Genomic DNA, 17,995 nt, shown 5'->3' with positions numbered 1-17,995 from the left:
TCTAATGCAGTGTTGCCTGAACTGCCCTTAAGGTAAACAACTTGTTGTTTAATAGACACTCATAAAAGCATTACGTCTCCCATGAATTTTCTCCCTAACTTTCCCATGTAATCTCTCAGACCTGCATAATCTATTTTTGGCTCTGATTTGTAAACAAAGACTTTTGTTGATCTCCGAAGCTACAAGTAATTTCTCCTGGGAACACTCCTTATTACACAAGTCTTCACTCAATTCCTTATCTGTTGTTGCTACTTCTGACTCCTTGGACTGGCCTTGAGGCCCTACACTTTTTGAGCCAATTTTCTCACAGAAAGAAACATCATTTCCAAGATCTGAATTTCCCAGACTTGAGGCCCCATCACTTTGTGCCACAGGAAAGCCCACAATCCTCTCTAAATCATCAGTTAAACCATCAGTCTCTGGCTGATCTACAACAGACTAACTGGTGGGCAGGGATTCTTGGAGCTATAGTGCAATGACCTCTAAGGATCCATGATCACTATACTCGAAGTACTTTAGCAATTTTTGAAATTAATAAGCCACTGTCTCCACTTCTAATGTTGTCACCGATTAGACACATTCATTCCTGGTTTCAATTAACTAAAAGTTAGCATTAAACAAATATGTTAAATATAGTTAATCTCAACTATTCTTTTTAAATAAACTTCTTCAGACAATAGATCTGAAGTTGGTTTTCCCCCAATAGACCATTGTTAAATCTACATAACTATAATTCATCTTGATTTGATCATAACACAAAGCTGCAGTTAGTTAAAAATGGAAGCAAATATTCCAATTTTCTCAAGGTCATACCAGAAAAGGAGAGGAGAAGGGGCAGTTTATAAGACCTAAGCCAGTTCACATAAGATACACCATTTTTGGCACTGCCTTCAATCACCCTTTTTTCCACCACATAAATATCAATAGCTTCTTATACAATAAACAAAGCAAGCATTTAAGTCAAAGTATCAGATATCTGTTAACTTTGTAGAAGTAATGTTGTTATGTGAGTTGAAACATTTATGGTTTCCTTCATTCCTGTGGCAATGAAATTTTATCCAGTTTTTATTTACTGTGTTTAAATGTTGACATGTATGGTTGTGAATCAAGGTACTTTGGGAACAGAGAGTGTTATCTTGATCTCAGTATTCAGCTCCATTGAAAAGAATCATTTTTATTGTCTTAGCCATTTTGTAATATTACTGCTCCAGCAAATGGTTAGGATTATCATTGTATTTACACATCAGTAAGCAGAATGTTTTTTCCTATTCCCATTGATATTAACCCTTACACTATTAGCTTTCTGCAAGCTGTTCCCTATGAATATTCATACCAAAAGCTAGTTAGTGTCCTAAGGTGTTAAAGCAGGGTTTTCCTGCAAATTAATTCACAGAGATTTTTATACTATGGATTAGTTCCAAAGGTACCCTCAGAAAAACAGTAATAATTAAAATCCACTAATCATGAAGGCCCCGAATCCCTTAGGGTTGGCTTTAGAAGGGCAAAAAAAAGGGAAGAAGGAAGAAACCTGCATTCTGCAATGACAACTTTTTCTCAGTGGCTAGGATCCAGCCCTCAATATGAGATGCATTGATATTACTATTGTGCCACTGTTTACCTAACCCAGGCCTAAGGATCATTTGGTCCCCCAAAGGTTTTGGAATACAATTCCCATATCTTATACCATTGTCCATTATGGTTGAAATCTGTTGGGAGCTGACTTTGAGAATTTCTGGACTTTCCCACTGGTGGCCCTGGGTTCAGTTATCAGTATTTCTTTTCAGAATGATTGCATTCACGTGTCTTGGGCAGGAAGAATTGTAGAATGATGATTTTTTTTCCCTAATATGTCCTCCTTTCCTCTTTCATAGGTAATTGGATTACTGGATGTCTTCACCCCAGATCCATCACTGGATAAATTTAATGACTTGTAAGTTTTGATTTTTTATGGGAGAGTTTGGACTTTATGTTAGAATTTGTGTTTCTCCCACAGGTTCCATGGGAAGTGGTTGTTTTTTAAAGATCTCTCCTTAGCATTTGGATCAGCGTAATTTTTCAAAAAGATAGGTTCCAGTGGCTCCCCATAGGCCCAATACCTCATTAGGCCCAGACCTTTCAGGAAGGCCTGGATCTAATGAAGTATTTAATTAATATGGAATAAACCCCAGAAACCTTTTTTATTCCATATGAATCCGCTTTTACCAAGACAGGTCCTGCATTTTGGGCCTAGATGGAGCCAAAGCGTCATGGCCTCATCCTGTGGAATCCTGGGATTTGTAGCTTGTTGTGGCACCAGAGCTCTATGACAGAAGAGTAAATATTTTGCAAAACTATAAATTCCGGGCTTCCAAGCCATGTTAGTTAATGTGGTGTCAAACTGCTGTAATTCTGCAGTGTAGATACATCTTGACAAGGCACCTGCCCTGATGCTGATTCGGAGTGGGCCTCTTCAGATAGTCATTGGAAGTATCTACACTTTCAAGTTCTGAGCCGACTTGGTTTCTGCATGGCAGCTTCACTAGCAGCCCTTAAACCAGCACAGTGGGACAAGTTGTTGACTATATCTACTGCTGTCATTTCCCCCTTTCCCCCCACTTTATATGCTGGTTCATATCTTGGTAGGGAATTGGGGGGGAAACCTGTATTCCTCGGCACCTGCCGAGTCATGGATACTGCAGATTCTGAAACCAGTTTGAGGCCGTCTTCCGTTATTAATGTAATCGCCTTCCTGACCTGCTCCAGAAATGTCAGTGTAATCATCTGCACAGTGAAACTGTTTTATTCCAAACCAATTTGGCCCTTGGTGTATAAAAGCTCTTGGTTAAGTCAGTGTTTCATAAATTACATTGGTTCAATGACAGTACAGTTGGAACCTACAATTGGATTAAGTCCTCCCCCGTTTTGGTTTGAAGTCCCTTGCCAACACCTTATTAAAGAAAACTGTCCACTGTCAATCAGAAACAAAGGCTGGATCTACACAGCTATTATTATTATTATTATTATTATTATTATTATTATTACCCTGCTTTATCTCCCCAAAGGGGACTCCAACCGACTTGACATAAAATATACAAAAATACAAAAATTAAAGCAGAATTAAACACAAACAGCAGTTTTTAAAAATTCGGTTAAAGAATTCAATCATATAATTCAGTTTCAGAATGCGGATTAAGTGGAGATCCAGGCAAAGATAATTCTAGTGAAAAATCCTTAATTTAAAACAATGGCTACTGCTTTCCAAAATCTTTAGAATTAGCACTCTACCAAATGGTTGCTGGCCAGTAGCGTGAGACATATTTTCCATTTATGTTCCTTTAATTGTTGATGTTTTAGCAATGTATCCTTTTATACATTCTGTTTCCCTCTATTGTTTCTTTTTTCTGAATGGAATATAAATTTTATATAGGTGATGCCTGTTTTTAATTTTGCATGTGGAATTCTTTTTATTGTTAAATACATATGCAGTAATATAAATGATGAACATTTTTATTTTAAAACCTAGACTTCGGATGCCGCTTCAACAAATGACTCTTGCTAACTACCTGTGTGTTGTCAGACCAATTAGTGAGCTATTTCCATTTGGCTTTGAAATATTCATGAGTTTCAGCAAATTAACTGTAATAAAATCACAGGGGAGAGTGCACATTTATGTTTTCATTTGCCGAAGATGATCAGCCATCTGAAGATTAAATTTGGCTCTGAGCTCAGCCAGTTTATTGATCAGAAAGCTTTGTTTGTTTCCTCTGCTCTAAATATAGCCTTAAGAAGCCAAACGTGTTTTGTCCTTTGCATCCCTTATTACCTAGTCAATCATTTTCATGTGGATTGCAGTGCTTCCACTTTGATGAGTTCAGGCTAAAGTTTGTGTAACAGCCTAAGGCAATTGCATGTATATTCAGGATTCATTAAATTACACTAAATTCAATAGAACATAGTTGTAAATAAACATCTAGACCTGCGGCTTATAAGTCAGTGTGACATCTGAATGTAATAGAAATGTGAAAGGATTTCTCTGACTAACATTCACTTTGATTTTAGGAACTGATTTTTTTTAAAAATGATGTTCCCTTGTTTTTATCAATTTTTAGACATTTTCACAACTTTCTATCTTCAGTAATGATAGAGTTGTCAGATAGCAGCTCAAATTGGGATTTCCTGCCTGGTTTTCCCTACTCTGTACATGCCAATTCTAGGGAGACTGTTGAAAACGAGGTGGATTATGTGAGATGGGCTAAATTTGCCCTATTGTGTGAGTTGAAGTGTTTTTGCAATTGTACTGGACAGCTTTGAATCAATAGCATTTTCTTCTGTCTCTCAATCTACATAAAAAAGCATTACAAAAGGGAGGCCTTGGCTTAACTTCTCTTAGTGACTTATACTTGTATGATAAAAGGCTTCCACAAACATAAGTGTTTGAGGCACCCCTGCACAATGTTTTCCATAGTTATTGCAGTTGGATAGCAGCCAAGGTTTAGTTCTGTTTTCAAAACAGCTATTGACTGGCCACAGGGCGCTTGGAGAACATCCTCATATTGCAGGCTGCTTCCACACAGGCCTTTAATCCGTGCCCAACTGGGTTTAAGAAAACCGGTTGGGCACAGGTTAAAGTCCCCACAATTCTCCCCAAAACCCTTGCTTTCCTGGGGTGGGGTTTAGATGCCCTTCCTGACCTTCCAGCAGTGCATCCAGAAACCAAATAAAACTGCAGGATCTCCCACATTATGGGCCCTGCCTGGATGGGCCCATAATCTCATGTTGGCCATTCCTGCCTTTCTTCACCGTAAATCTGAGTTTTCTTAGTTGTCTTACAAAATGCATATCTTCCTTTCTATGAAATTTCTTTCCCAGCCATTAATGTTCTGGAATAAACAATTCTTATTTCCACTGAATCAATCCATTTTTTTAAAATTGATAACTAGTTTAAAAAAGGAATCCAGCTGTAATGACATCATTTCAAATTGATATTTCTCTCTTAATTCCTGTAATGTGTTTAAGAAAATTTGGGAAAAAATGATAAATGGATAGATTGTGACCAATTAAAAAATATATCTCTTATTAGTGAAGGCTTCTGAAAAGAGCAACTCATTTGGGAATCTATTTTGTATCACTATTTTATCTGGTTAAACAATTAACAGAAAAGATTATATTTGTAACATTCATGCTATGGTTTGACCTTTATGAGTTTACAATGTTTTGAATCTGTGTTCTTTTTCCATTAGCTACCTTGTCATGCCATTTATGGGAACAGACTTGAGTAAAATAATGAAGCATGAAAAGTTAACTGAAGATAGAATCCAATTCCTAGTCTATCAAATGTTAAAGGGCCTAAAGGTTAGTCATCTCCGTTGTTGTTGTTGATGTTATTGATACCCTGATATTTTCCTAACAGCCCATGCTGACATTGCTATAGTTCGCCTTCCACACAAAACCCATGGTTTGATTTTATCTCAGTATAGAGTGTCTTTCAAACTGGTACTAATCAGGATTGCTTGTGTAAACTTAATTTGAAATGAGGTTTGAAGCAATAATGTTAAATCTTTGATCTAAAAAATACATTTTATTTTCAAGGTGCAATATTGAGCTAGGTTATCTCTTAAGCAAGGTTTACATTACTGACTTAAATGTGTAGTAGATTGAAATGCAAGAACAGATTTTCCTTAAACCAATTTTGGGACATAAAATTTAAAGAGTAATTGTTCTATTTATCATTAAATTTGCTGCAGTTTAGTTGAGGATCACACACATAGCTTTCACACGTAAACTCCTATCAGGCAGGTAGGGAGAGTGAGAGGACTGGAAGAAAAGAAGTAAGAGAGAGCAGAGAAATTGATTTGGTCTCCCTGTGCTCAATAGTTTCTTTTATAGAGCTTTGTATGGTTACTGTTGGCTCAGAAACAGACACTTTTTGCTGGATTGTAATAATTCTGTGATATATACCATATATACTCGAGTATAAGCCGATTTGACTATAAGCCGAAGCACCTAATTTTATCACCAAAAAAATGGGAAAACATATTGACTCGAGTATAAGCCGGGGGTGGAAAATGCAGCAGCTACTGGTATATTTCAAAAGAAAAATCGATACTCATAAAATTACATTAATTGAGGCATCGGTAGGTTAAATGTTTTTGAATATTTTTTTAAAATGGTTATTTAAGATAAGACTTTCCAGCTCTGATTAAATAATAATGAGAGTAAAATAATAAATGTAATAATAATAATAATATTTATTTATTTATTTATTTATTTGCTTTATTTCTATACCGCGTTTCTCAACCTAAATTAGGTGACTCAATGCGGTTTACACAATATTAATTAACATAGCAATAACAGTTAAAACACATCATACACAGAAGCAAACACACAACAATCATACATAATGCCTCGATCACAAATGAAATCCAATCTCATAATCCTTGAGCCGTTCCTATGTTCAGTTTACCGTCATCCTATGTTTAATTGCGCTGATTAGCCAAACGCTTGCTCAAAGAGCCAGGCTTTAAGCTTCTTCCGAAATGCCAGTAGCGAAGGGGCCTGCCTGATGTCAATGGGTAGGGCGTTCCATAGCCGATAATAGAGTAAAATAATAATAATAATAATAATAATAATAATAATAATAATAAAGAGTAAAATAGAGTAAAATAATAAATGTAATAATAATAATAATATCAGAGTAAAATAATAAAGAAATTTGACTCAACTATAAATCGAGAGGGGCTTTTTCAGCCTAAAAAAGGGCTGAAAACCCGGCTTATACTTGAGTATATATGGTAGTTTAGAAGGCTCACTGTGAATGAAGTATGATTGCAGATTGATTTGATGTGCTGACTAAAAATATTTTTTCCTGAGGCAATGGTATCCATTCTTAGATAAAGACATTTGCATACATAGTAAAAGAAAGAACACATATGAGATGTTAATCTACATGCCAAATTTCAATAGTACTTATTTTTTTGCTCTTTCTCATAAGTTCTCTCCTGGCCCACTACCTAACCCCAGCCCAATCAAATCCAAGTGCCTTATGTAACTCATGTGCTCAGTGCAAATGGAAGAATGAAAAATAAAGGAGAGTATTTATCTTGTCATCAGCTGCACTTCATAACTTGGCTTAACTGGTATTTATTCTAAGCCAAGCAATCAAAATCTGCTATGTCTGTAATTAAAGCTGTAAACTGTTCAAAATGCTTTATTGCCAATGACCAGAATTCACTTGAGGACTTATGTCCTTAATAAGTGTACTTAAAACCTGTAGGAAATGCAATTGATGTTTCGCAATGTCTAGTCAGTAAGAGACTACTGTTACATTACTATGTAGGAGAGGTAGTAAAACGAGCATTGTTCACCCAGACCAATGCACAGTGAGATCCAGTATTCAATAGGACATTGCCAATGTGCATCAGAACACTTGTTGGTTTTCTATTATTCATTGTCACAATTCACTAAGAGGGTTCTTTGGCACCTCTGTGACATAGCTAACAGTGCATAAAGGTACACAATATAGGCTGTGATAGAGGATGCAGACTTCTTTTTCTGATCCAGATATATAGTTTTAAAATAATTATTTCTTTCCTATGTGGCATTGGCTATTTTTCTCTATTTCCCTTTCCTTCAAAAATGGGCAATCTGGGAATCAGCCAAGCAATTTGAAGTATACATGGCAGAGCCAAGGAAGGACAATTGTACCTGGTAGGGTAGAAAGTACAATTTTCGTGCCTGGTAGGTCAGAAAGACAATTTTGCTGCCCTATCACACATTTATGGCTGAAATGATCCATTATCTCAGTAGGAAATGAAGATGCAAAAGCATTACGTAATAAAAGGGTAAAGCTCTCTTGATGGTCTATTTTTTTTTTAAAAAGAGTCAGGATTCCAGTTTACATAAGAGCATCAGTGACTAAGAAACCATTTTTGACACAAACAAAAGTTCACCATGTTGCCCTAATTCTTCTCACTCTTTCTCTGACTGTTTCCTCTGTTTTGTATAACAAGCTGTTTGTCAGCTGATGAGCTACAGTGGACTGAATGGCACTGAAACGTGTTATTTCTGAAAACATCCCAATAAAAGTACAGAAAGAAAGAAAATAATAATAATAATTAAAGAGAGAGAGTTGGAAAATGGTGCTTTATTTGTTTGACAGACAGAACACAGCTTGGAAAAGTAACTTCTTTGGCCTCTAACTCATCTTTAGCCAGCATAAGCATTGTCTGTGCTAGCTGGGCTTTCTAAGGGATGTCATCTCAAAAATTGCTTTTCCAAGCTTTGAGGCAGTGGACAAAGTCCACAGAGAGATGTTAGGAGATAGCTTGAGCTGCCCTTGACAAACACGATTGCCAACTTTTAATTATGACATTTTATCTCCACACATTTTTTGGCTGTGTGTTTTGTTTTATTGGGCATATTTGTTCCCCACCAGAGCAGTACGATTTGACCTGTACGGATGCAACTTCCGGTACCATTTCTGGTGGTTCCCAAATGTTTTCAGCATTGACGTAGTCACCCATGTCTGGTTAAATCAGCTTCAGTTGCACATGGATGAACAATAAGCTCGTAGTGGAGAAATTATTTTCTTCTCCTGCACCACACATAATTTCTCCATTATGAGCTTATTGTTCATCCTCCTACAGCATACATAATACATAACCCAGCAGCACAGGTTAACCCCTTGTACCAGCAGGACTGAAGGCAGCAAGTCGGATGTTCAAATCAGGGGAGAACGTGGGTAAGCTCCTTCTATCAGCTCCAGCTCCCCATTTGAGGACATGAGAGAAGCCTCCTACAAGGATGGCAAAACATCAAAACATCTGGGCATCCCCTGGGCAACATCCTTGCAGATGGCCAATTCTCTCACACCAGAAGTGACTTGCGGTTTCTCAAGTTACTCCTGACATGAAAAAAGCACACATAATTACATAAGGATGTTTTTCTCTAGTTTGTATTCAACCTAATGAAATATAATCTATCTGGAAAAAAATATCAGTAAGGAGCTTATCTACCTTGAGGGACATTTCTCTGCCAGAGGAGTGATCACGCAAAATCCACTTACATTGTCCTTGGTTCACCTTTGTGCCATTAAGTTATTCTGCTAAACATGCTCTGTGTATGTTTGTTCCAGGGCTATTTGTGGAGTTTATCTGCTCACATGCTCCTTTGAGTATACACAATCACTCCTGATCTTAAGAATACACTTAGGATAACAAACAGTCCAAACCACAGTGCAGAAAATGGGATTCATTGTGTTATGCAGCCTTCACACATTTGCATACCAACCACGAGCTATATCTATTAGTCCCAAATACTAATGCTAGTTTTCTGTGAGAACAGTACAGCAATTTGTCTTTGCTAGTATCTTGTGTTTTCTCTTTATGAATGTGTGTATATGTATCTTAATGTCCTCAGGTAAGTTATATATATTTTTAAGGTTCTTGAGCAATAAATACGTATATGTGGCAATTCCTTCTTCTGAAATAAAACCAACAGCATCCAGTATTCATTGAAAGTCTTCCATTCAGGTACTAACCAGGGATAATCCTGATTTGCTTCCAAGATCAGACAGGATGTGCAGCTTTTAGAACAGTGTTTCTCAACCTGTGGGTCCCCAGGTGTTTTGGCCTACAACTTCTAGAAATCCCAGCCAGTTTACCAGCCATTAGGATTTCTGGGAGTTGAAGGCCAAAACATCTGCAGGCCCACAGGTTGAGAACCACAGCTTTACAGTGAATTCATTAAAGTGCATCTCTTTCAGCTGATAGGTCAGAGTGAAAATTGTCAATTTTGACCATTGCACATATTTCATAGTTATTATTGCACTGTAGTTAATCTCCAAAGGCTTGACCCCAGAGCCAGGTTTTAGCTTTCCTTCTGAAGGCCAGGAGAGAGGGAGCTACTCTAATATCACTGGGGAGGGAGTTCCACAGCTGAGGGGCCACCACTGAGAAAGCGCTGTCTCTCATCCCCACCAGATGTGCCTGCAGAGGTGGCAGGACTGAGAGCAGGGCCTTAATCTCTGATCTTAATCTCCTAGGTGGCAGAATAGACATATTGAAATCAAAAGAGTGCTTTGGCTGGTGAGGATGTGGCTCAAAGGAAATACCTTGTTTTTCTATGAATTGTTAGATCTTGGGCAGTTATTTAGGAAAATTCCTTTGGCCATTCCTTCCAGCAATAGGATTCTGTAGGCTTGTGGTTAGCTTTCATTTCTACAGAAGGCTCTCTTGATATGCTGTGACAATGCACTCTTACTACATTTCCGAACTTTGTTTTGTCTCCTGATGGTGGAGGGGAAAGCGAAGATTAATGTTTGCATGCATAGAATTAAATTGAAGGCTAGCAGTTATCTTCCTGAGCAAAGTGAAAACAAAAGGAGAATCCAGGTAGAACTGCGTTGTAGAAAAGCATAAGCAACCATTGCTCTGGCCTTCAGTTTAGTGTGTTTTATCAGTCTGTTTAGTCTTTGCAATGAAGAGCAAGCGACAGCAACATTTGAACTATACTAGTTAGGGAAAGTGTAGCTTCCTGTATATACAGATTAAGATGAAGCACATTGGTCTGTAGCAATGAGATATCATACTTATGTAGGTTAATGTCTTGTTTTACAAGGGACAATCCTGGTTTCTTTTGTACTGTGACAGAAAGACAAGTCTTGGCACAGAAACATGACTTTTTATATTACAATTTAGAGAAATCTCCAGCTTCCATTCAAAATAAAATCAATTAACCCTGCTGGCTAGGAAATTCTCAAATTTGTTTTCCAAAACAGTCCAAGCTCAGTCATTGCCCCTATTATTGTTTCAGATGAAAAATAAGTGCTGGTATTTTTCTTTCCCTACAGTATATTCATTCATCAGGCATAATTCATCGGGTAAGTGAAATTACTCATTTCAAGTTTTTTCTGTTTGTATATGTGTAGTATTAATATTTTGATCATTATTGTATTTTAATTGCCTTTAAAATCTTTTTAAAAGAATGTTTTGGTATGATTATTGGTTTAGTTGTTTTTAGCTTGACTCTCCCAATATTTTAACTGTATTTCTTATTAATTTAAAGTTTTTCTGTATTGCTTTCCAACCCACAAGAACTCTCTAAGTCAGGCATGGGCAAACTTTGGCCCGGCAGGTGTTTTAGACTCCAACTCCCACAATTCCTAATAGCCTTAGGCCTTTTCCTTTTCCCCTCTAGGAGATGAACAATTAAAGCCGTGCAGAGGTGGAAAACCTTTTTTTTAAAAGAAACTTATTTAAATACATTTTAAATATTTAAATTTAAACACCAAACACAGCATTGCCCAAACATGAATCAAGAAACATGAAAGGCACTGCAGACTAATTCAACCAGAGAAGGCAATCATAGCAGAGCACTTGATGAACCAACCTGGACATAGCATATTATCTGAGGAAACAGAAATGCTGGACCACTCTAACACCCACCATGTCAGACTATAAAGAGAACCCATTGAAATCTATAAGCATCTGAACAATTTCAATAGAAAGGAGGAAACCATGAAAATGAACAAGATCTGGCTACCAGTATTTAAAAACACTGTAGAATCAAGATAATAAATAAAGACCAACATTCAAAAAACAGGAAAATACAGACAGGAAACAATAAAAAACAGCTAACACTTCCTAACAAAGGATTCCCCCAGGCAGGAAACAGCAAGGCTTTGAAGCTGCAAGGCTAATCAAGATAGCCAATTGCAGCATTCACATTTGCTTCACACAGACAACAGTTCTTTCTCCCACCCTGGACATTCCACAGATATATAAACCCCACTTGCCTATTTTCCAACAGACCTCAAAACCTCTGAGGGTGCCTGCCATAGATGCAGGCAAAATATCATGAGAGAATGTTTCTGGAACATGGCCATATAGCCTGGAAAACCCATAGCAACCCAATATTTGAATGCTGTTTTGAAAGTATCCTAAAAAAAACTCCTAAAATCCATTTTTAAACTCTTAAAATATTTTCAAACATTAAACTCCTTGCAGAACAGCACACGCTTGAAGCTTAAAAGAGCTAGGGCCCGCTTAATTTCCTTAGGTAGGGAGTTCTATAGAACGTTTGTGTGTGTGTGTGTGTCAGGAACGACTTGAGAAACTGCAAGTCGCTTTTGATGTGAGAGAATTGGCCATCTGCAAGGACATTGCCCAGGGAATGTTTGATGTTTTACCATCCTTGTGGAAGGCTTCTCTCATATCCTTGCATGGGGAGCTGAAGCTGACAGAGGAAGCTCAACCTGATCTCCCTGGTTTCAAACCACTGACCTCTCAATCAGCAGACCTGCCAGCACAAGGGTTTAACGCATTGCACCATCGGGGGCTCCTAGTTCCACAGATGAGGTGCAGCCACAGAAGAAGCCTCATTATGTGTCCCCACCAACCTTCCTTCACAAGCTGTTTGGAAATGAAATAGGACCAGCTCTGAAGATTTCAAATGTCTAATAGGCATATATGAGAGGAGATGGTCTCAGATATCCTGACCCAAGCTGTTTGGAGCTTTGTAGGTCAAAACCAACACCTTGGATTTAGCTCAGAAGCAAATTGAAAACCAGTGCAGTTCTTGCAAGACCATTTTTGTGGTCTCTAAAATGCACAACTGAAACCAGTCTGGCTGCTGTATTTTGTACTAGCTATACCTTCCAAACATTCTCAAGGCAGCTGCATGTAAAGTGTTGTATGGTAGTCTAATTGAGAGATAATTAAGACATGAATCATTGTAGCCATATCTGCCTTCCCAAAGAAAGAGCATAGTTAGCACACCAAACAAAATGAATCAAAGGCACTCCCGGCCACCGCAACAAACTGGCTTTCCAGGAGCAACATTGGCTCTGAGAGCTTTTTATATTACAATTACAAGTTATGAACCTGATCTTTTGGAAGGAGTGCAACCCTATCCAGTACAGGCTGTGATCCCAATCCTAGGGTGAATTTCCTACTGGACAATAGTACATCTATCTTGTTGGTAGTTTTTTTTCACTAGCATCCAGCCATTCACTGCATGCAGACAATGACAGCTTTCTTGGCATTAGTCGTAAAGGAGAGACAGAGCTTGGGATTATGGTACCCAAATCCAAAACTCTGGATGGCATCTCCCATAAATATTAAAAAGCATTTACTGAACTCTATGGAATCCCACAGCCTGATTAGTGATTGGAGTTAGCAGGAATTCCCTGCAGTGTATGGCCAAAACAAAGCTGACAAGAGGAGTGGCATTGGTAGAAGTTACAGAGTTTATTCACAAAACTTGCAAGAATGCAATCTTGCTCAGGCCAGAATCTTCTCTCCCCTACTCTAAAAAGAGAATTGGCCAGAACAGGAAAATCTAGATCTCTTATTCTTGATATTCCTTGACTCCTTTGCAATAGGTACTATTTATTATTGCCAGTATTGTGTTGTAAATGTCACAGTGTGACCATTTCTTTGTAGTTAATTATCAAGAATGTGGAAGGGAGTAAAGAAGAGAACTCTTTCTTCAGTTTTCTCATTAAAAATATTATAATGAGCTGCTGAATATATATATATTGTTGTGTCTTAAATTATAAGGAGCCAAAGTTCAGCCTTTGTCACCATGCCTGCTCTGAACCAAACAAAGGTACTGCCTCAGTAGGAATGATACCAGCACTAGCATGCTTGGCCTTTCATCTAGGTTCGACCTATTTGGGCTTAGCACTAAAACTAAAGAGGCATGGAGCTTTTCTCACAGGCCTGTCACAATTTTAAATTAGTTTTCAGAATTTTATCTGCAAATTCAACAGGCTTCAGACATTCAGTTGAAATACGTAGCTTGATGTTTGGCTTCTTTTAGTTCTCAGCACTGTTATTGCTTACTGCCTCTGTTTCTTTATGGCTCAGTTACCACAGGCATCACTCCCGGTGCTCTGATTTGGGCAACCATCCAGTTCATATGCATGCAGGCTGCCACTGCTTGTTTTTGGCTGCTTTTCGTGATCTGCCTGAAATGTTGGCCTCATTTGAAAAGAAACACTGAATATATTTAAAATTGCATTTGTTCTATCTAGAGACTATTCCGTTTCAGAGCTGTTTTAAAATATATATTTATAGGACCTAAAACCTGGAAACCTAGCAGTAAATGAAGACTGCGAACTGAAGGTAAGAAATGTCAATGTCACAACCGACTTTCCTTATAATAACTGGAATTTGAAAGTATGTCAAATGTGGTGCTGTATCATGGTAGTTGACATCTCTACTGAAATAGTAGAATATTGTGTTCACAAATCTGACGTACATTTATTCAGTAGTAATGGCCCTAACATTAGGTAAAGTGAGGAAACTACCTCCTGAATGATCCTTCTGCACTTCTCAATCATTTCATTCTGTGAGGAGATAATGCAAGGGTCACTTGTATGTTGGTTAGCATATCCACAAAGCCTTTGTTTCCTTTGGAAAACTATGGCATGTTAATTGGTCTGATGTTAATAATTTAGATCCAGTTCAAGCTTAGAGTGTTCTATTGTGATCTTCCATTTTGGAAGACATTTTATAATACTAGAATTTAGAAATACCTAAAACCGTTGTTGAAATCAGCACTGTTAAGAAATCACTGCAAAGCAAAATGGATTTAGCAAACAAACATAAGTTGCTAGTTTTGTCCGACCACCTTGCATATTGCTTTAATTTTTGCTGCAGCACCTTCACTGTATTTGAGCTGCCAAGCTACTATGTAAGGAAAAAGAGGAAGAGAACGTCAGGGATTAAAAGAATATTTGTATCTGAATGCTAGAAACTGTAGCAGCCAAAAACAGTCAAAGAATCCCAAATAGACATGTTGTCTGACAGGTGAATATTATGGAACTCGAAGATTCATATAAGATCGATATCGACTATATTATTTTAACTTTTTTCATGTCTAAAAAAATCAGTGTAAGTTTAAAGTTTGGCACAGGATTGGATCCAGACTTAGCTGCTTAAAATGAAGCTATCTGGACTCCTCCAACACTTCTCTATATGTCATCCCTTGTAGACCCTTTAAAAAAGACTGTGAGATCCTGCTGTGTAGGTTAGATGTGCGCCCCTCTCAAATCAGCCAGGTACTTTGTTCCTTCTGATAGAAAATACATTGCCAGGCTTTTCACAGAATCCCTTTTCCTTCTTAATTCCAGTATCACAGGATACCAGACCGGGCTTTAGCAGAGCAGGTTAACCGCTAGCTGCAGTAAATCTTGCCAATCAAAAGGTTGAAAGTTCGAAGCCCAGGTTGGGGTGAGCTCCTGGCCTTTAGTCCAGCTTCTGCCCACCTAGCAGTTTGTGAGTAGATAAGTAGGTACTGCTTTAAAATAGGGAGATATTTAAGGCACCCATAAGGAAATGCCAGAAAATGTTTGCAATTCGATCAGGGAGGAAGTTTACTAACAAAGCTCTTCAACGGGAAAGATGGAGCGACAGCACCCCCATGGCCAGAATCAAGCACAACCTCCAAGATGCCAGAGATGGGAAAGCCTATATATACCTCTGTCTGTGTACAGTTGTCTGTCTAGTCAGTTTATAAATGGCATTGAATGTTGCCATATATGTGTTCTGTGATCTGCCCTGAGTCCTCTTAGGGCTGAAAATACTGTAAATAAATAAATAATCCTTATGAGACATTGCTGGAGAATCTGCAGGGAATGCTATGAGAAAGACGGAGAAGAGATATCAGGTTTTACCGAATTATGATCCAGCACAGTATTGCAACTGGTTTAAGAAAATCAGGAGACTCAAATACCTGAAAGTGGGCAAATTAATTTTGTTAATCATTCAGTTGTAACAGGTTTTTAAAAAGATGATGATGATGATAATTTTATTTCTTACTTGCCTCTCCCCACGACTTGAGGCGGGTCACAATTAGATGTGAATTGGATATGTTTGTGATGCCCTCTCTGATTGATATGCCAATAAATAATGCACCATGAATAGGCTTTTTCAGAGCAGTGTTTTGTTACTTCCAAAAGTGCCATTTAACATAAACAAGGACATCAAAACTAAGTGGACAGCTGCATTTCTCTGAAACAACAGCTCTTGTTTCAACACAAGTGATTCTTTGGATAGTGCTGAAACTCATGTCAGGCACAATGAGTGAGCATTATCTCCCAGTATATGTTAGGGAGGAATGTATAAGTGAAATAGCTATTTCCTCGTGGAAATGAAAAATTATAATGTGATTTGGTGAGAATAGAGGGGACCAATCACTCTACTCCACATTCCCCCCCCCCCCCCCCCCCGGCCAAGAACTTCTCTTCTTCATCATTCCTGTGTTCCTATGAAAGGTGGCAGCACAGATCCTACCCTACCTTCTTAAATGTTCTTTACACAGAACATTTCTTTAAACTTGTGCACCAGCTGCGCCCGTACCTTGGGAAGTCTGTCTTGGCCACAGTAGTCCACGCTCTGGTTACATCCTGCATAGACTACTGCAACATGCTCTACGTGGGGTTGCCTTTGAAAACTCTCCGGAAGCTTCAAATGGTCCAACGGGTGGCAGCCAGGTTACTAACAGTAGCGGCACTCAGGGAGCATACAACTCCTCTGTTGCGTCAGCTCCATTGGCTGCCAGTTTACTACCAGGCACAATTAAAAGTGCTGGCTTTAGCCTATAAAGCCCTAAATGGTTCTGGCCCAACTTACCTGTCCAAACGTAGCTCCTCCTATAAACCAGCTAGGATATTAAGATAGTCTGGAGAGGTCCTGCTCTTGATCCCGCCTGTGTCACAAATACGTTTGGCAGGAATGAGAGACAGGGCCTTCTCAGTGGTGGCCCCTCAGCTATGGAATGCCCTTCCCAAAGACATTAGATCGGCCCCTTCTTTGCTAGCATTTCGTAGGAAGGTTAAGACCTGGTTGTTCGAGCGGGCGTTTGAAAAGACAGTGTAACAAATATCGGAACAGGAACGACTGGATGATGAGATTGGATCTTGATTTTAACTAAGAGACGCTATGAATAATGTTGTATTGACTTTGTATGATGGCATATTGATGCCATGGTTTTTAATTGTTTAAATTGTTTTATGGTGTTAAGCATTGAATTTTTGCTACTGTAAACTGCTTTGAGTCACCCGAGGCCTGAGAAAAGAGGTATATAAATGGAATAAATAAATAAATACACAGTGTCCAATCTGCCTTAGGGCTTTTTGCTTTGTTCTAGAGGAAAAGCTACTGATCTGAGGTCCAGAGGGTATAATACATTGAAGTTTATGGAGTCATTTGCTACTGTGTTACTATGAGCAGTACTCTCCAAGTCCCTTACTCATGGCAGCACCACCAAATGTACTGCACACAGGGGAAAATTGTTAACCCCTGCATCCACTTTATTTCCCACATTTAGTCTTTCATTTTCTAGTACACCAAAATTATACTAAGGGCTCTTCTACACAGGCCTGAAGCCTGGTATTTCTTTCAGATTAGCCTGAGGCACCCAAACAATGGCTCGGGCTGATCAAAGTTTAACCCAGAGTAAACTTTGATTTCAGTAAGTTCCAGATCTTTGCAGATGTGAGCCCTGTGGGGATTGACCTTCGGGATTGCCTTCTGCAATCCTGAGGGACAATTTCCATACCATCTTGGTTTTTCGGGCTCCAGGAGCCTAAAGAACTGGAATGGTACTTCCACTCTAACCCCCCTCACCCTATTTTCTATCATTAAACAAGTTAAAAGAGTCATCATGGCTGGAGGATCCAAAGTGCTCAATTGGGAAAGGAAATGCTGCAACAGAGCTCATTTCCAAGTGCAATGGAGCTCTTTGAAGTCCTTAGCAATGATAGTTTTCTACTTTTAATGTTTTTAATACTAGAAAAGGGGGCCAGGAAGAGAAGGGGACTGGTATCCATACCGCCCCGCCTCCCCATACCGATGCTGGTTTGGCATGAGAGGGAATGTAGGCACCTCCCCCAGCAAAATCATATGGTTTGCGGCAGCTGTGTATCCTAAATGCACGCACATTTTAAATGCTGGTTCCTATCTGGATTTTGCCCTGCCTAGAAGAGTCCCAAATATGCAGTGACCATCCT

General features: G+C 38.6%; 1 protein-coding gene across 2 annotated transcripts in view; it reads left to right on the top strand.

Annotated features, from left to right (window-relative positions):
- MAPK12 (mitogen-activated protein kinase 12) overlaps positions 1–17,995 on the top strand; it is a 48,087-nt gene that overhangs the window by 10,814 nt on the left and 19,278 nt on the right. For both annotated transcript variants that reach the window (XM_060777777.2, XM_060777778.2), the window contains exons 3-6: positions 1,872–1,930; positions 5,220–5,331; positions 10,829–10,858; positions 14,058–14,105. In XM_060777777.2, coding sequence (XP_060633760.2) covers positions 1,872–1,930; positions 5,220–5,331; positions 10,829–10,858; positions 14,058–14,105 — 249 coding nt within the window. The remainder of the gene's footprint in view (positions 1–1,871; positions 1,931–5,219; positions 5,332–10,828; positions 10,859–14,057; positions 14,106–17,995) is intronic.

The sequence above is a fragment of the Anolis sagrei genome, chromosome 5, assembly GCF_037176765.1.
Source record: "Anolis sagrei isolate rAnoSag1 chromosome 5, rAnoSag1.mat, whole genome shotgun sequence".
NCBI classification, from domain to species: Eukaryota; Metazoa; Chordata; class Lepidosauria; order Squamata; family Dactyloidae; genus Anolis; species Anolis sagrei.
Note: the sequence above shows the minus strand (reverse complement) of the source record. Positions and strands in the feature narration are given on the sequence as shown.